This window comes from Penicillium daleae, assembly GCF_028827525.1.
Source record: "Penicillium daleae strain IBT 16125 chromosome Unknown utg000009l_segment0_segment0, whole genome shotgun sequence".
NCBI lineage: Eukaryota > Fungi > Ascomycota > Eurotiomycetes > Eurotiales > Aspergillaceae > Penicillium > Penicillium daleae.
Window position 1 is genome coordinate 2,118,988 of NW_026623157.1, and position 19,692 is coordinate 2,138,679.

General features: G+C 49.8%; 4 protein-coding genes across 4 annotated transcripts; 3 read left to right on the forward strand and 1 right to left on the reverse strand.

Annotated features, from left to right (window-relative positions):
* Positions 1-3,284: 3,284 nt before the first annotated feature.
* Positions 3,285-5,495, forward strand: N7458_011908 (homeobox domain-containing protein; the record flags this gene model as incomplete). The annotated part of the gene is made up of 2 exons (XM_056915290.1): positions 3,285-3,620; positions 3,696-5,495. 2 exons carry the CDS (start codon positions 3,285-3,287, stop codon positions 5,493-5,495), a joined length of 2,136 nt encoding a protein of 711 aa, XP_056760044.1.
* A 1,247-nt stretch (positions 5,496-6,742) lies between these two features.
* N7458_011909 (phosphoglycerate mutase family protein) lies at positions 6,743-7,987 on the forward strand (the record flags this gene model as incomplete). Its single annotated transcript, XM_056915291.1, has 3 exons — positions 6,743-6,880; positions 6,964-7,185; positions 7,259-7,987. 3 exons carry the CDS (start codon positions 6,743-6,745, stop codon positions 7,985-7,987), a joined length of 1,089 nt encoding a protein of 362 aa, XP_056760045.1.
* Positions 7,988-11,487: 3,500 nt separating this feature from the next.
* grg1 (putative glucose repressible protein Grg1) lies at positions 11,488-11,826 on the forward strand (the record flags this gene model as incomplete). The annotated part of the gene is made up of 3 exons (XM_056915292.1): positions 11,488-11,502; positions 11,570-11,753; positions 11,810-11,826. 3 exons carry the CDS (start codon positions 11,488-11,490, stop codon positions 11,824-11,826), a joined length of 216 nt encoding a protein of 71 aa, XP_056760046.1.
* Positions 11,827-16,385: 4,559 nt separating this feature from the next.
* Positions 16,386-18,872, reverse strand: N7458_011911 (putative nuclear localization protein; the record flags this gene model as incomplete). Its single annotated transcript, XM_056915293.1, has 3 exons — positions 16,386-18,256; positions 18,436-18,546; positions 18,806-18,872. 3 exons carry the CDS (start codon positions 18,870-18,872, stop codon positions 16,386-16,388), a joined length of 2,049 nt encoding a protein of 682 aa, XP_056760047.1.
* Between the last annotated feature and the right edge of the window lie 820 nt (positions 18,873-19,692).

Genomic DNA, 19,692 nt, shown 5'->3' on the forward strand with positions numbered 1-19,692 from the left:
ACCAACGAGGTGACGAGAAAAACGAGGAAAGGGGGTGGATTCGAGGCGTCTGCCTCGTGATCCGCGGTGCATGGAGCCTCTCCGGCCAGGAGGTTTAGCGCCGCGACCAGGGCCAACCAGACCGTCGGGAGGAGGTGAGATGGGGGGGGGTATCGTCCAACAATGACTGGAGCCTGTTCTGATTGCTAGTTGGGACGATAGGCTTCAAAGCTGGCCTTGGGGACCTTCGTGGCTTGGAAAGGAAACAGAAAACAAAGCTCGGCAGATCCTGAATGATCGACGGGATCGGTCGACTATTGATATTTAGGCTGGTCTTGGCGGGGCCTGCCATGTCCGCCTCACAAGCATCTTCTTTGGGGAAGGCGTGGGGCTCGAGGCTTGAGACGGTGCTGCCACGCTCGAATAACAACTTTGCAGGGCCCGTCTCCTATCCAATGATCACGTGGAATCATGCCGTCTCTGCCAAGCATTGAAGAAGCATAACTATGTTTAGTCGTACACCGTATATCGTAGACGTAGTGAATTAAGTAGTACAAATCGAGGCCGGGGAGCAGCTCCCGACCAGCCGGCCCAGCAGGCTGGTCCAGGACGAGGAAATATCTCGAAACACGGGCAAATCCTGTCTTGGCTTTGTGGGTGCGCCCTTTCTTCCTGCAAGTCTGCACGGCCAATGTGTGTTCCTCGTACGTTCAGTACTCTGTACTCTGTATTCCGTATCCTTCGGACTACCAAGTCCATGGTTATCCCCAGTTTGGTCATAAAAAGGATATGCGGGGCTTATCTTGGCAGGTCAAGAGTTGCAGTCTTTGTTATACAATCTTCGTCGCTTCATACTCATAGGTATGTTTGGCAAGATGCCGAGGACTGGATACACTCTACACAGAATACTGTAATAGATAGAGCAATGTCCTCCGTATGGAGTGATCATACTGTTGATTCTATAATGATGCAGACCTAGACATCTCGTTACTGGGGAATGATTTCATGTGCAGCACCCCTGTGATCGTTCTTGGCTCCACGACAAGCCACTTTTGGGGATCAGACATGACGCTAATGCAGGAACTGTCCAGCAGGCGGGTTCGGTCTCGAGCGGACTGAGGTATTTGTGATACTGGATTTTATCAAAGTTACCAGGATAAAATACCAAATATACCGAACATCACCCTTCTTCTCTTTCCTTGAGCATCCGACAATCGACTCAGATAGGCTAGACAAGCATGATAGGGAATTCTTCAGGCTCCGATAGGTACATGCCATCTACACAGAGTACAAGCCTGACTCGTGAAAAGATCCGCGGGATGACGAGGTCATCATCCCCCCACACGTAACCATGGATCGTTTGTTTTGAACCTTGTGCCTGACTAAATGTATAGATTGTCACGGGTGTCTTAAGCAGCTTATTGTATCCCGATCTCCAGACTCCAGTAGGCTAGTGCCAAGCCCCTTTTTTCAGTGGAGAGCACAGTACATACATACTGTAGTCAAGGCAATTCTTCTTCACAAGCCAAATTTGAACATCTTCACTAATTGACTAGCCAATCTAAGTTTGCATCCACCGTCTCCAGTAGTTTACGGGAAACAAAAGATAAAATTCTCCTCGACAAATGTATACCGTCACTGCAGGATGTAAAATACCACTGCAAATACCTTCAATACCGAGTTCAGGCTGGGCAGCGCATCATAGTGGAGCCTGACCTCAAACAGCGGTTGATCGGACCCTCTCTGCTGATTGGTGCCAGCGATCCAAATTGGATCTCTCCATTTTGGCTTAGGGCTCGCCGATGGACACCGGTACTCGGGGAGGAGAAAAGTCCACTTTTTTTTCTGGGAAAAACTATCATGGTGATTAGCTCTGCTCTTTTCCACAGTCTCTGAACTAAGTTGCGTTTACATACCCTAAATGGGATACTGTTCAAAATACCTTAACTATATTGCCCGTTTTTAAGAAAATGCCATGTACCATGCTAACTTGCTAAGTAAACTCTGGTTATACTGTACATGCAGGATGTGCATGTACTGTACACCCGTGCTCCAAAAACCTGTGCACGCCCTCTCCGGTCTTTTCGAGGGCCCAGGCCAGATCGGAATTCCATTCTGGACTCGATGTAGGGTGTGTGTGACCTTTCGCAGCCCGCAGCCCGCAGTTGCACAGGGCCGAGTAGGTCCCGGCAGGTCCAGCAGGGCCGCCACCCCCTAGACACCGCGCGGGAGGTAGCGCGACTCCACGAAGTCAGCAAGTGGGGAGGGTTTATTTTCTTTTCTTTTTTTTTTCAGCCCAGTTGAGGGCCCAGCAAGAGAAATGAAGGGCAGAGTATTGAGTCCGAGGCAGAGTTTGGAGGATTGCGGTTCTAGTATTACGGAGGATAGATTACAGCCTTTTTGGTGGGACCGGATTTCACGAGACATTATGACTGGTTGTTCGCGACGATCTTTGTCCCCTTGTGCCGTGTGAGATGCTCGAGCGCCGGCTTAAAGCCCCGTTCATACCGGCACCTGGCGGTCCGCAAACATGGAGTGACCTTTCCGAAGTCGATTAGGGGAGAGAATTTTACTTCTCCATGGCGCAGAAACGACTTAAAAAGGATGTTTTATAGAGAGATAGTAATAAGAGCAATAGGAAGGAATTATATCATAGGTTCATAGCGGTAATCAGTTCTACAGTTCCTGGACAAATAAAAAATACGGGTCCCAGATCGTACCAGATCTGTACCGCAGCTCCCCCGGTCTTTGCGTACCGCCCCGTACCAAGTGACCAAGTGTACCACCCGCCAAAGCTCCGGAATTCATTTCGACGACGACTCCTCGTCAGGTCCCGATTGCTCCTCCATCGCTCCATCACTCTCCGCCAGCGCTTCTCTCTCTCCTCCTCCTCTCCTTCCTCCTTTCTCCTCTTCATCACCTACCTCTTCACTCCCCCCACTACTACTTTCCTTAATTCCCCTTTACATTCTTTTTCTTTCCTTTTTCTGTTTGCTACCGTTCTCGGCCTTAATCTTTCTCGGCCTCCGTCTCTCCTTAATCAACCTTGTATGCCCTCACTTGGCTCGTTTCTTTTTCTACCTACGTCCACCCACACTCCTTCCAAAGCTCGCCACTCATCACACTTCGCGCTGTCCATGATATAGTCTGTTCTTCGTACCTGCAGTTACCTCCTCGTGCAGCGACCTTCGTTCCTTTAGAACTTCCCCGTTCTCCCTCTCCGATCCTCTCCCTAATCCTCCACCTCATCATACAACATCTCCCTCCTCCTCTTCTCCTCTCAGCCCGTCCCTCACTTCACAGCCATGAGCTACATTCACCCCTCATGGAACTACCAAGCCCACCCGGGCCTCCCAATGGAGCATGCCATGGCCTACGACCCGGCCATGGTGCCGCCGCCCATGATGCACCACCACCCCATTGACGGATATCTCTACCCCCATCCACCCATGGAGATGCTCGACTACTACCACCAACCCATCATGGACTACGACGAATATACAGAGAACCTCTCGCGCCCTCGCTTGACCAAGGAGCAGGTCGAGACCTTGGAAGCTCAGTTCCAGGCCCACCCCAAACCTAGCAGCAACGTCAAGCGGCAATTGGCGGCTCAAACCAACCTGAGTCTGCCTCGAGTTGCGGTATGTCTTGGTTCCGATAAATATCTTTGGTGGGCACAATTGAGACAACACCCGTGCTAATTTCCGTCCGCTTAGAACTGGTTCCAAAATCGACGTGCCAAGGCCAAGCAACAAAAACGCCAGGAGGAATTTGAGAAGATGCAGAAAGCCAAGACCGAGGCCGAAGAGGCCGCACGACAAAAGTCCGAGACTATTGACCAACTTTCCGAGTCTCGCCAGGCGTCCGCTGTGAAGGAAGAATCAGAGGAGTTCACCACCCCCAAGCCAGAGACTACCACCGCCGCGTCCACAGCCACCACTTCCACGTCGGAGAATAGCAAGGAGGATGGCAAGACGAAGAAACACCAAAAGACAAAAAGTGAATCAGCTCGCGAGGCAACGTTCGCATCTCTGCAGCGGGCGTTGAATGCTGCATGCGCTGCCCGAGACCGTTTCACAGGCCGACGAGGCAGCAAGCACGAGTCTACACAGGAGGACGAGGCCATTTCTCCCACCTCCATGGCCCCGCCTAGCACTACCCCTAAGCACCAAGAAAGCAAGACCCAAACTGCGTACGGCGCTGGTTACTCGGATTGGCAGAACAACGAGGAGTCCACGTCGTGGGCATCCTCGCATGGCCAAGCTGAGACTACTTCATGCCAAACGATTGCTGAGGTACCCAGCTCATCGCACTCTGTACCCCAGAATGTGGAGGCCTTCGCTGGAGCTCAGTACCATGCTCAGAACGAACAATGGGCACAACACTCCAAGAATCAGCTTCCCGGAGATGGCAGCATTGACTACAACAATATGCAATACCCGATGGCCCTGCAGACCCCGGATATCTCTGTCACTCGACGCGAGTCATCTGGTGCGCTTACTGCCCTGGATGGCATCGGCATTCACACTGGCGAGTCTGGGATGCCCCAATCCTTGGGTCGCGGAGGAGGAGCATCGTGGAAGGAGGCTGGAAAGGAGCTTGATCTTGCCGCCCGGCGCAAGCGTCCTCGTCCTGCTGCCATTGGCACCTCCAACGCCCGTTCTCTGGCTGCTCCCACTTCCATGTCGTCCCTGTCCCCTACTAGCCGCGTCCCAAGCTCTGCTGGTGCCGGTAACTCGATGAGGCACTCCAAGTCGGCCCAATGTCTGAACACTCGGTATGCAGGTGTCCGAAAGGCATCGGCTGCCCAACGCTCTCCTCTGAACTTCACTTTCGCCGAGTCCGGGTCCATGAAGGCCAGCAAGGCCGATATGCTGCGCCCGTCTGTGTCTTCGACGACTCTGGCTCCGCCAACTCCCTTGACGCCTCAGGACTTCCAGCACTTCTTGCCTGCCTCGCCGACGGACAGCAACTACTGCTTGTCTGCGCATTCCACAACTCAGTTCTTCCCTTCCTCCCAGCCGATGCAAGTGAACATCGCGTCGCCACCTACCACGCCACTGGATATCTACTCCCCCTTCCCATACCAGCATGTCGCCCCGCCCATGTCAGCTCCGGCCCAGGTTTCCGCGTTCCCCGAGTACGTAAGCTGCGATCCGGTACCCATGACCGCTCGGAGCTGGGCAGACACTAGCTCTATTTCCTCACCTGACTTCCAGAGCGGTCTCCAGGTGCCCCATTCGACCACTGTCTCCCCCATTGGGTTTGAGTCAGCGGTCGACCACTCTGGACACGCGTTTGGGATGGAGCCCGTGTCTGGTTCTCCCTCTTTGATCTACTCAGTTGAAGATGCGGACTTACAGGGCTCAGCAGATGGCGGTGAACGGAAGCAAACTGAGTTTATGATGAATGACTACGAGCAGCATGATCCTCGTTTTGTTGCCCAGCACATGGGGCACAAGACAAAGGCTTATGGATTTGCGAATAACACGACCCCGGGTCATTACCCTTCTTGAAGGAATTGACATCCCTTTACAACCCTTGTTGGACCCAGGATCGGTTTGGCTATGAGAAATGTGCCGCGATAAATATACTTTTGTTGGTCTGGGACGAACCGCTACGCGCCATCTCGTCTTCACGTGCGAGTTGTTTTTCCGCTTTGCCCTTTTACCGCTTTTGGTCATCACTTTTTTTCCCTCGCCTACGTACGTAAGGCCCCTGTTTATTTTCTAATTGCGCCCGGGAAAACCGAGTCACTGTCGAAAGCTGCCTTCTACATATCTTCGTTTTTTCTTCTTTTGTCTCTCTATTTTATTCGGTGTTGTCCCACCGGGGTTTTTTACATATCAGGAGCATTGTGTGCATTTTTGTGTTTATTGGCCTGGGATATTCTATTTGGGTGTCTGATACGACCTTTTAATTCTTCCGAGCCATCGGTGCTCGAGACCTTTTTACCTTCTCCGTGGCCCTTTTTGTGGATCACCCATTGTTCATTTCTTCGTTCATGCGTACACTACCTACTTCTTTTGGGGATGGGCTTGACTCCTTTATTTTTGGAACAGGTTACGGACTTGCATATTTGGCAGCAACTGGCTATTCGATACATAGTATATGTACCTATCTATCTATCTATCTATCTATCTATCTATCTATCTATACCTACTTCTTCTTTGTTCTCTTTCAGAACCCTTGTGAATTCCGCTCTCTTGTCACCCGATCAAAAATGTGGTTGGATGTTGTCATTGGTGCAAATTGGCGAGCCTAGCTCGAGGACCTTTCTCTATTCGCGTGTCATTTTCGAACTACCCGGCGCTTACGGACGAGCCACGGCCTACTTTGCCGATGCACGACGTCTGTCCGGGCCACGATTGGCTACATCGTCAGAAAGTCGACGTATTTAAGGCTACCTTTCTAATTAGCCGATGGTGAACATGATAGATATAGCTAATAATGGTCGAGTAACTTATAACTAGTGACTTTAGCCAGCCTTTAGTTTGAATTTAGTTTATTTAGTGGGTCAGCCAATTCTTCGCCCGCCCTGCCACGTGCTCCGCTCCGTTGGCCGTCGCTCTTTCGCTGTTTCAAGTCGGCCCGCTGCCCACTGCGGAGAGCTCCAACATTCCTGCCCTTGACAAGTTCACGCCGGACAGTCTCCGCCGGGTCACGTATAAAAACCGATGGCTCTGCCGATCATTCTCACCAGCTCCCACGCTGCCCACTTGCCTGACAGCTTCAGTATCGTGGAAAAACAGTCAGCCGCGCCATGAAGGTTTCCGCTCTAACCCCGGCCCTCTTGGGTCTTGTCGCGTCGGTGCAAGCCGCATCTTCGATTGAATACTCCACCGTGTCGGGATACTTCCTGCAGGATGAGACTGCCACTGATCCGTCGACCTTTGACTACGTAAGTGATCGAACTGCAATGCAACCTTTTCCTTCGGGAAATTCAAAGATCATGATCTAACATCCACTTGACTTGGCGTGTAGACTGCTGTCAACTTTGGCCTCATCAACCGCACCTACCCCGCCGACCAAAAGCTCAAGCACAATGGCAAGGACCTCACTCAGTGGGAACGCTTCTACAACCAGGTCCAGGAGCTGAACAAGAAGGCGGGCAAGGACGTCGAGTACAAGGTGCTCTTCCTCGGCCGCCACGGTGAGGGCTACCACAACGCCGCGGAGTCCTTCTATGGCACTCCCGCCTGGAACGTAAGTCCACATTTCCCCTTCTTGACCTCTTCTCGCACAACACCCAGCTGAACACGAACTATCTCAAATTTAGTGCTACTGGGCCGAGCTCGACGGCAACAGCACCGCCACCTGGTCCGACGCCGCCCTGACCCCCAACGGCGTCAACCAAGCCCTCATCGCGCACGACTTCTGGCAAAAGGAGATCAAGGAGCAGCGCATCCACACCCCAGACAACTACTATGTCTCCCCGCTGACCCGTACCCTCCAAACCGCCAACTACACCTTCACCGGCCTGCAATTGCCCCACGGCTCCGCCCCTTTCAAGCCCGTGATCAAGGAACTCTTGCGCGAGAGCATAAGCATCCACACCTGCGACCACCGCCACAGCAAGACCTACATCAAGGACCTGTTCCCGTCCTGGCGCATCGAGGACGGTTTCGCGGAGAACGACCAGCTGTGGAACGGCGTCACCGAGGAGACCAGCGCCGCCCAGGATATCCGCAGCACTACCGTGCTGGGCGAGATTTTCTTCTCTTCTAGCGGCAAGGATGATACCTTTGTCAGTGTGACCAGCCACTCGGGTGAGATCGGGTCTATCCTGGATGTTGTTGGACACCGCACTTTCAGTTTGAACACTGGTGCTGTCATTCCTGTGCTTGTTAAGGCGGAGAAGGTCGAGACGAACGCCCGTGCTGTTGTTACGTCTGCGACATGGACTGTTAACCCGCACTGCACTGTGCCGCCGGTGACTAGTGTTTCGGCTTGTGTTTGCCCGTCGAGTGCGGCGCCCGTTACCACGCCTCTGGTTACGGGTTTTTAGATACCTCTTTTTGCTGGAGGGGGGGTTTTTGGCTCTGAGAGCCCTTAGTTCTGTGTATGAAAGCTTCTAAAATCTAAGTTTCCTGTTTACAAATCCGCTGTGCTTTTTTGTAGGTGGACGGATCTTCTAGTTCTATTGGGCTAGTGGCTGCCTGACTGTTCATGCAGAGTTAAGCTCAACTCGACTTTAAGGCTCATGGCTGAGCGGTGCATGACTCCATGATTGACTTAGCCAGTGAGAACGTATCTTTCTCCACGAAGAGATTCCGTTGCAACGATGCCAAATCCCAGTAGACGTTCGCTACGCCACGTACTGTATGCACTCTGAATCGGTTATGCACAGTGATAGCCGTGCATGTTGCATGAACATGCCCCAGAGAAACACTTAGATGATCTTCCACTTCCTTCCGACGGAGGATCTGTGTGTTTACTGGCAAACTGAATCGAGTCTTTCTTTACTAATATTGGTGAATAAAGAAGGCAGACTGATTCAAGGGCGTGTACGATTGAGATTATAACGGTGATGCTTGTGGAGATAGCTGCAATATCTGTAGCGTTGAAACTGATGACCCGCAAACATGGCTAGCTGAGAACTACGTATCGTGGTGGCAGTTCGTGGCTCATGTTAGGGCTAGACGAACATGGCTGACTGAGTGAACCCGTGCTGCCAATCTTGTCAACCCCGCATTGGATAATCACTTGCATGTGGCCGTGCAGATTGAGTAAGCTACATCCAAGCTACACCGAAGTTAGATCGCTTGCCTTGGGTTGGCAAGATTTGGTTGTGATCACTAGTGATCTACATGAGATCGAGAGCTGGTCGAACAGGGCTGGACAGTCTATCTCGTTGTATTCTTGCTGCAGTCTAGCCTTGGGACACCGTATCATATCGGCATACGAGAGTCTCGAATAACGCTATTCGATCTTGTAGGTGGTGGACTTGGATGAGCGGGGTTAGTCTGGTTCAAAATCCCGAAGGTAGATGGCAGATGGTCCAAGAATGAACCCATCAGAATAGACATGAAAGCCCACCTACCCTATTCCCTCGATTGCCTTCTCTTTCCATATCTATTTCTGCATTGAACCTTCTGTATCCATTACAGTTTTCGCACAGTCCCATCATCCACCATAATGCGCGTCTACAAAGGCAACCTATTCTATGACTGGCACGATTACCAAGCTTGATGGTGATAGTATTGAGTTATTTGTCGGTGAGAATCAGGATTACTGGTGAGTTTCTCTGATCATACTTCCTATACTGTTGTTTGGGTTGCACTAACTCGGATTTCCCGGTTTAGGTTTGAGGGAACTGTTTCGGGAGATAAGATCAATTTAACCATGAAGAAGGAGGGCGTTGCAGATTATGGAGAGGCTGAGCTTACTCTTCTCTACTCGGAGACGTAGATGGAATAAACTTCTGTCGGATATTTGTGTTTCGGGATTAAGGTTGTGGGGAAGAAGGTTACCGGAGGAAGGAACAGCCCTGTTCAATACATACTATGAGGTACACACACACACTCTCTCTCCTATCTTCCATTTCATTTTATGGTTCTTTCAGACTGCTTCGTATCGTTGTAAAAGCTCAGAGGCTATACAATTTTGCCGAGGTAATGTATACCAAGTACCTAGGTACCAACAGGCCAGCTTACCGTTATAGAGCATAATCTTTAGTGGATTCCATTGGTTTGAAACCCCGAAGAAAGTTCAAAATCACCTCATCTCATCTCATTGGTATGATATGGATGAGAACAGACGAACAGGTACTTCCCGACCTGTATAGAAAGACCTTTCAAAGGATGGAGGGCGTGGACCGGAAACTCGGTGAGTTGCTGGCGGGTCGTCGGGAGTGGTAAGTGTACGAATATATATCGGTGGCTACTCTTCGAGATTCCCTACCAATCGTGTAAATTAACCAGCCTAATGAGATTTTTCCAATTTAATAGGATGAAAATAACTATCCGATGAAAAAATCAAGAGTATCTAAAAAAAAAAATGATCAAAAAGATTAACAAGTGTTCCTTCCGTAAGGGACTTTGATTGAAATGTGGCAGGCAGCAAAAGGTAAGTCGCACGTCCCCGGGAAGGCTCGAACTTCCAACCTCCTGATTAACAGTCAGACGCGCTAGCCGATTGCGCCACGGAGACAGATGCTTATATCTCTGCTCCGTTTAATGAAATGTCAGGGTAGCCAGACAAGACTCGACACCAAATCCTTAAAAGCCAAGTCAGTCGCGCTTACCCTACTTGGTATCACTTCAAGAAGAGTACATACACCTAAGTACTTACGAATAGCTAGTTTGTTCTAAATAACTTTATCTGCAACTCGAATGTACATCTGTCAATTATCTTCACGAATCTAGTATGCCTCGAGAATTGCAATCGTAGCGCTTCTACCCGAGCCAAGGCGTGGACGTGGCTGCTACTGGTTCATACCACTTCTGGGTTCCTTCTACGTCAATAGGCATCATTTCTGAATGACCTACGATACCTCTTTGGTTGGAACATACCATGGACCGAGTTGTAGATTGGCTGAGCCTGGGGATGACGTACGCTTGGGCTCTTCCCCTGCCCCACCTTCCTGGTTCGGAATCTTGACAGGCCACGGATGCACGTATGCCAATTAACAGCACATGGATCGGTAGATCATCGATCATCGATCTAAATAGTAGCTGGCCAAATTAATATGGCCGTCCTCAAAATCAAAATGTGCACTCAAAGTCCGCATTTGGAACCTATGAATCATGACTGCTATCTGCTGGGCTTACGTGTATTCGCCTTGCCACCGGCTATGGGGAACATCCGGTGATAGGAATAATGCGACGACCTTGCTGATAGCATCTATCTTGTAGGACGACCGCCACCAACACAATTCCGTGCATCAAGCCAACTATGGCGAGCCCCAAAATTCATGTGAATCCGCCAGTCCTAGACTCTTGAGCATGCATGAAAGTTGGTCCAGGTTCAAGGGAGCCGACAGAACCAAGTTTCGGGTGCGCCAGCCACTGCGTCACCGCGGAGCCTCCCGAAGTATTCCCCCTCCAAGTTTCTTAGTCCGGAAATTCCATCAAGAAAGATGTTGCGAGGATTTTCTGTAGGGAGAAAATATTAATGTGAAATAATTAAGGCTGTTCAGGTCTCCTGGCTGTAGTTAAAATTTCATATAGATGTTGTCTTGAAAGCCTGTGCGGCGATCTAATCCGCACGTTGTATATACATACTGGCTGCAAGAACTAGACCTGTGGCTTGGCAGTAGCAGAATCTTGTTTATCCTGAACTCAGACCCCCGGAACACTTCTCCACAATAACCAAGCCCGGACCGCAATCGTCACCGAGGGGTCTAGACGGCCATGACGTAGTGTATCACAGGATAACCAAGGCCATGAATTCGAGGATAAATAGCCCATGGATCGCCCTCGAACGAACTCTTCATCAACAATTGCAAGAACCAAACTACCAAACAAACAAACCTTTTCAATCAACCACTCAAACTTCACCTTCACAATGGAGACCATCAAGGTTCGTTACTATCGCTCCTACCTTCGACTTCCATCTTTGGTGCTGTCTGCTAACAGATGCTCATCAGAACGCTGCCAACTACGTCTCTGAGACTGTCCAGGGTGCCGGTGCCCAGACCTCCAAGACCGCGAACAAGGAGGTCGCCAAGGACTCCGATGCCAGCATCAGCACCCGTGCTAATGCTGCCGTTGATGCTCTCGGTGACAAGAAGGACGAGCACGTTCACAACACCAAAGCTGATGTCCACAAGGGTATGTCAGATAATATGCCCTCTCGTATATATGGAACCATCTAACATGAGTAACAGAGGCTGCTAAGCACTAAATCGACCAATCAACGAAATGGCGTATAATGACTGCAAGGACTGGCCGCAGTGATTCTAGGGCGGGTACTTCCCTAGAGCCGTATACAATCGCGTCGCTTTCCTTACGAATACCCCATGAGATATAATTGGGCTCTCGGGCGTTATATATATAAATTCAATGAACATACTTAACTTCAAAGTTTCGTTTTCTTGTACCCTGTGTAGTTATCTGGACTTGAACAAGACATAATAATAATACCTGGGACTGTGAAAATTCAACGCGATGAACGGGTCGGTGCATTCTGCTGTTCTGAAGTCTCCTGATCGTTGTATGTTTACGAAGCTGATAAAGAGCAATTCAATAAAACTTCAACGAAGAATTCAGCACGTGGAAAGAATGAAGAGTAGGTCCCCGCGAACAAGAACAAAAGATCTATATGTGATGCCTATGGAGTCAGGCATCAAATCCGTTGAATAAGGTTATCAAAGACTCCGGGCTTGCTGATATGGGGAGAGATCTTCACATGCGTATTTGATGATAAATATGGTGCTCTGGCCTAAGGGCATAAGATACAATCAGAAGGAAGGAAGGTCGCAAACATAGCCGTTTAGGGATTACTCTCGGTGCCGAATAATATTTACAGATTAGTGATGAGAAAGGCGGTCCTTATACCGCAAAAAGAGGTTGAATTCAATGCTCCCATAAATGTGCGCGTTACAGTGATCTGCGAGTTATAATGACTAGGACCACCCTTTTTCTGGTGGAGGCTGCTTAGAGGCGAAGGACCTTTTCTTTCCTTCCTTTCTCTCTCTTCATAGCACGTAGTCAATCGACCAACGAGCAGTTCCTGAGCCATCTAAGCTGGCCCTGGTACTGGTACTGCTGCTGCTACTGCTACTACTACTACTGCTACTACTACTACTACTACTACTACTACTACTACTACTACTACTACTATGCTAACACTAATGCCGCTCCCGCTACCGCCCGGTAGCGCAGGGGAGGCTGCGTTAAGCCGTTGCACTGAATGTGTTTGGTCCCTTAAGACATCAGGGTGGGGCCATACACTGTGTGTATACCTGTAACTCTCTGTGTCAAGAATTAGAGGCGTATCTATGTTCTCATCTTTTTGATAACCTACAAGTGAATCTAGGTGTCACTATCCAAGAAACAATGATTGAATGGAGGAGACTTTTCTTGCTTCATTTGACCTTAGTCTCTAGGAACTTCATCTACCGGCACTTAAACTTATAACTAATCCGACGTTATTCTAAATTGAGTGCGCATGGAGAACGGATCATGTACAGTTCTTAGTTTGAGTACGGGTATAAAGTACGGCTGATCGGGTAGGAAGCCCTGCCTCCACGTCCTACGTATGTGTCCGACTTCGGACTCAACCCGACTATTTAGACATAGCATGAAAAGTCAGCTCATATCAGGAGTCTTGGTTTGCCCACCCTCACATTCTCTGTGTCATGAAGCAGCTTTTTTTAGCGCTATATTACTCATTCCTTCTACTCACTTAGGTTGCATTCTTCCTACCTCACTCTACTTACAATTCATTTCTGGACGCAGTTATATCGAGAAGGTAATAGAAAATGTTCTTTCTTGATCCATCAAATTGACAAAAAGACCCTTTAAATAATAGTCTGCGAGATAATCCGTTAGAGGCACGAAAAAAAGTTCTGAACGCGATGGCTTGACTAGGATTTTCAACGCAAATCAAAGGATACCCTCTCCACTTCCCGTATCCCCTTATGAAAGTCACTGGGGGACACTGTTAGAAACATTAGTTCTAATGGGATGCTCTTCGTTCCCTTTTGCCCACGACTCGTCCATCCACCTCATGTAGCCTCGTCTTATATATGGTCAGACTGCCCATTTTCCCAGTTTTGGATTTGTTCAATATCGTGAGCCACTATTTCCTCCGACGTTCTACACAAGTGGGTCTCCGTGGCGCAATCGGCTAGCGCGTCTGACTGTTAATCAGGAGGTTGGAAGTTCGAGCCTTCCCGGGGACGTTTCTTTTTGCGGTCTTCCGAAGATCAATTGCTCTAACTGCTAACGAATCTTACGGAGTAGGCGCAGTACGATTTTTTGCGTTGTGTGGGAGGGAACCGTGGGTAGAAAAACTCGGTTTGTGGGAAATCGGAACATCAGTTTTCGGTCTTTGTCTGTTCTTCATGTTAAAAATATCACTAACAATTTTTGGAAAGTATTTAACTTCTCTGAACTAGCTATAATGGCTATATACCTTGTTCTTGATGATCAGTATGGAATGAGTTCGAGTTTTATCGGATCTATTGCCTTTCGGATGCGTAGGTGATCTAGTTTGAAATTTAGCTCGAGAATGGTTGAGTCTATATGTCGATTTCTTCTGTTGCTATGCATCTATGTGCGAGGATATCACCTCTATTTCATCTCTGAGCATTCTTGGTGGTGTTCCATAGGGACAGGTTGACCGACAACTGCTTCTACTCGTGTTGGTCGAGGTGGTTCTCGGTAGTCGACATAATAAAGCATTCCAGTCTAACTTGCGAGAATATGGAACTAAGTAACTAAACAACAGGATATTTTAATGGCTCTCGGAATGCTAGGAAGCCCAGATGATTTCGGAGAGTCGGTTGGTAGGGTGTTTCTGATGGTATTGAATTGGCTTAGACGCATATCGTGAACAAAATATTCTACTTCGCCTTCCCTGGGCATCCCACTGGGTATTCTGCTCACGCTTTTTGGCGGGGAGTACTAGAGAATGCTAGTGAGCTATACCAGGTTTGATATTTGTGTGAATTTTGTTCTCTTTTCTTTCCATATATTTTAGTCGTGTTAATGATGCAGATGAACTCTTTCCGTGACAACACGCGACGGAAATATATTTATTTGCCCAATAGCCCTCGAGCGCAACATAGCCTTGAAAACGACTAAAAGATATATACCTGGATGGCCACGGAGTCGTAGTATATTCTTAGACCAGATAAAAAGATTTGAAGAAGATATTGAGTATAGCTTTTGAAAGATCCTTGTAATTAGGATTATAGAACCATGGCCCGGTTAATGTTGAGTTAATCATTTGGTCTGATCTCCAGACTTAGTTAGAACTTCCCAGTGAGCAAGCGGGAATTATGAAGTTCCAGTAATATTAACATAAGTCAAGCCACACCATATCGACTGTCTCCGTGGCGCAATCGGCTAGCGCGTCTGACTGTTAATCAGGAGGTTGGAAGTTCGAGCCTTCCCGGGGACGTCTTTAAATCCTTTTTGCTGTATGCGAAGTGGGTACTGGGTGTAGTATTTTTGATCATTGCCCGGTGGCGAGATCAAAGTTTTGTTTAATCGCGAGGCAAGATACCGAGATAAATCCGAGACTAATCGACTCTTTTTCGGGAACATGGAGAAGAAAGCTCATGCTACATTAGCAAACAGTCCGCGGCATGCTCGTAAACAAGCCTGATAATCCCTAGGAGATCTACTTGAGAGTATGCATATTCGTTGTGTTGAGGCCGTAGTATAGGCATGATGGATATACGCGTCTCCTAATAGCCACCATCGTCCCGATAAATGTCCATGCAAGTGGTCCGTAGTCGAGAATATTAACTCAACGACATGCTACCATGCGAGCGAAACAAGACAACAAAACCGGAAGAGTCAGAACAAGGTATCATTGTCAATTTGAAGCTACCCACAGCAAGAGAGGGGAATATGAAACAACTTCGAGAGTGAACGTAGCACAAAAGCTCGCCGCGAAAATAACACATGATAGAAGTATGGACAGCAGAAACGTAGATTAGGGATGATGAGCGTCCGATATTGCCGTTCACATAAGTTGACTGGATGAAATAGACAGCAAAGCAAAAAAGGAGGCTATCCGAAGAAAGCACCCTAGGAAAAAAAATCCCACAGACGGTAATACAGGCAAAAGAGCAGAACACACGCAAGGGTGAAATTTGCACAAAGGCAGCTGTCAAATATGCTTCCCAGGAAGAAGCACCAATTGAGAGGAAACGCGTTGGGGAGTAGAGCATAGATAACAAATAATTCTCGAATCCGAGAAACAGCCCGCCGAAAAAACTCGGCACTGATACCCTCTCTATCGACCATGTATGACGAAGGATATTGAGAAAGAAGAAACGTACATACTCGTAGATCTGTAATAACAAAACAGGTGGGAAATCAACGCCAGAAAAGACAAGCAATAAGAAACGCCGGGTGAGACTTTCCCCGAACCACTGAAATGAACAGGATAGGAGAATCAAAAACAGGGAAAATAGCGTGCAAGGACATCAATCAAGACCCGAGCCGAACCAAGTACAACAAAGGGTATAGGGAGGCTGGCCCAGATTAACATTACCGAAAAACCCCTCGATGAGGGGTTGTCACACAAGAAGACACAAGATGCAAGGGGGGACAGAGAGGTTAAATCGGGTTGATCACCCCAACAGGAAAAGGAGGGGCGAAATAGGAAGACCGGGAAACATTTGAGGATGTCAAGAAAGCGACAAATGAATAAAAACAAATGGTGTCTGCGATGCTGCAAAATGCGTCCCATAAACGCCATTCTAGACAACGCCAAACCACAATCTAGTAGCCTGACCATCCTCCCAATGGGCTGCCGGACTGACCAGGCTGAGGCTGACCAGGTTGCATCGGGGCACCAGCTCCCGCAGGCCAGCCAGGCATACCACCCGCACCCATGGGCATCGTCATACCTGCTTGCTGGGGGTTGCCGGTCATGAAGGCTTGACCGCCAGGAGCCTGTCCGGAGGGGTACATTGCTCTTGCCATAGTAGGGTAACCAGCAGGAGAGCCGGCGGCTGCAAACTGCATTTGCTGTTGCATCTGTTGCTGCATTTGGGGATGCTGCTGCATCTGCTGGAATTGCGGAGGAATTTGTGGCACCGACGGGCGGTGTTGACGAGGAGACTGCTGAGGCTGCTGGCCATGGTGCAGCGGCGATGGTGCCTGTTGTGGATTTGCTGGCATCTGCTGACCGTACTGAGGCATCCCCACCCCTTGCGGCCCCGACGCGGACATGGGCGACGGTTGGGGTTGAGGTGGTGGTTGACCCCACATCTGCTGTGGCTGCTGCGAAGGATACGCGTAGGAAGCCTGGGGTATACCGGCCGGCATGGATGGGTTGGATCGCTGATGCATAAGGTTGGGTTGCATGCCGGTAGGAGGCATTCCTCTGACGGGGGACTGAGCGATTGATTGTTGATGTGGCTGCTGAGGGAAAGCTTGTTGACCGGGCACCATGGTCTGGGGAGGAATCATATGTTGAGGATGGGAAGAGGTTGCCATCCCCGCAGGTGGTATTTGGACAGGCTGAATAGGCTGCGACACGGACAAGCCAGAATCGAGAGCAGTGGTGGCCTGTCCCTCAATTTCAGGCGCCTCGCGAGGCTTCGCGTAGAATTCATCCAACCCCTTCAGACGGAAACTTCTTTGAGCGTTCAAAGCTTTATTGAAATCGGCAGCGGTCTGAGCCTGATGGATAATTTCAGCCCCAGTACTGGTCCGTGTATTGTCCTGGTATAGTTGGCCAGTCAACTCTTGGCGTGAGCGAGGCATAGAATTGTAATCCCGCAGCCGAGGATCGTCGGTTGTCGCCATATGAATCATCGGGAGCTGGCCCAACGAGGTAGAATCCGTAACATCCAGTGACAAGCCGGGTGGCAGAGGCTCAACAGTACTGCTGAAGATGACATCGTTGTGGGGAAGTGGCAGCAAAGTGGAAGTCTGAGTCTCTACCGGAGGGTCACGAGCCTTGGTGGCCCCGGGACGTTTCTCACCGGCCATGTCTTCCTCGGTAAAGCCCTGCTTCCGCGCCTTGCTCTCCCAGTAATCGTCACGAACTCGTCTGCCGTTCACTATCACGCGACTGCCGAACTGCCGGAACATAGACCTGGCGGAAACGATTGCGATTTGGCGAGAGCGATAGGAGTATGGGAGAATGTCTTGCTGGATGAGGTCGTCCTTCTCGATTTGAGATGCAATAATCTTGTGCAACGAGCGATTCTTGTTGAATAGTAGATACGAATCCCGATAATTCAACACTCTTGCGCACTCCGTCGCCAACATGAAGAGCTTGGTGCCTCGGTGGGGGACACGGAAAGTGCGGCATTTGTATTCACGGCCACCTAGGGGATAACCCATAGAATCCACCTTTGTTTCTCCGGCATCATCAAACTCCTTGGGGATGTACTCATCGCCCTCCTCGTTTAATTGATCAGACGTATGGTCTCTGACAGTGGGGAGTGCTTTGACGAGCGTCTTTGACGGAGTGGGTTTGTCAGGCGGTGATGCAAGCGGCGGGGACCCGGCACCCTGGTGAGGCAGAGGCCGGGTTTGCATCTGAGGCGTTTGAACAGGAGTACCCGTGGCTTGATGATCGTTGGAGCTAGCCCGAGGTGTTTTAGGGGGACGACCGCGTTTGCGACGACCTTGGTCCTCTAAATCAAATTCAAAAGAGGTTAGCAAACTGCAGGAAACAAAGCACAAAGTAAATGCGACTGTGAGAAAGGAACGCAAAAGCGGAGCGAAGGAAAAGATGCAATTTCCCTGAGGAAACAGACGAAAAGACATAAGGATGACTAGAGTCCCGCTGTTCCACCTCCTATCGCACACGTACCATCGTCTTGATCTCCATCTCTAAGTCCATTCCCACTGTGATCTGGAGTGCGACTACGCTTGACACCACGCGGACTTGGCTCAGCAGTGGATGGTGCCGGCATAGCAGAGACTAGGAGGGGTATCAGTGTACAGGAAGGTGACTGGGAAAGTGACAGAGAGGGCGAAGAGAGGGGCGAGAAAAATCGAGCGCCATTAATGAACGGCGACGAGGATCCCCATCGCGGCGAGGTGCGCAAAGAGACGACAGGTGCAATCAGGACAGGCAGCAAACACACACAGCGCAAGCGCAAGGAATATCAAAAAAGCGACAAAACGACGACGATGCGACCGATAAAATCATGACGAGGGAAGAGCAAAGTCAGACATACCGGAGTTACTGAGATTTGCGGGATCGATGGTCCCCGCGCCGTCGACCACCTCGCCCAGTCCGTTCATTGTCGCGTGAGATTGAGGCGTGCCATACATAGTCGAACGATCGAACGGTGAGGCCGCGAAATGGCGCGTCGAGGGAACGCGCCCGGAGGATGGGTTGGGATCGAGTCGCGAACAAGTTGCGACAAGAGTCGGTGGCGCAAGTGGGCGGGTATGCTAGGCTTGCATGCAGATGGGGGGGAGTCGGGCCTCTTGAGGTCGATCGGCGGGAATGGTTGGGTTAGATGTGGTCGAACGATGGAGCTTCGGGCGTCGGGATGCGCTGGGAGTTGCGAGAGGGGCGAGGCGGTGAGCGGGTTGAGGTGATGGGGAGTTTGATGCCTGGTTGATGCCTGATTCGGTGCTGCGGTTTCACGGATGTTGTTGCCTGAGGAATCAGGAGGGCAGCTGCCACGTGAGGTGCTATGCAGGACTCCCAAAAGGTGGGCCGGAATACTGTCGTTGATAAGTGGTTCAATAGGCGCCAACAACACCACCCGAATCAGATAAAGAGGAGATGGCAAAAGCCCAGAAATACACAAAACCAGAAATCTAGAGACCCAGACAATGAGGACCCACGACGATGGGTCTCAAGGGGGTGGGAAAAGATGACGGGATTTGGGGCAAGGGGGGTTGAAAGATGTGAGATGCGCAGGTGCAGGTGGAATGCAGCGTCGCGTGATTAGTCACGGGAATGGACAGACCGGGGAGGTATAAAGCCAATTGTTTGAGAGAAATGTCGACCAGGGAGGCAATAAATAATCCAGAATTATGACCAGTCAATCAGAATCGAGGATCAAAGAACACGATATAGATCAGCCGAATAAAAATTCAAGGGGGAAAA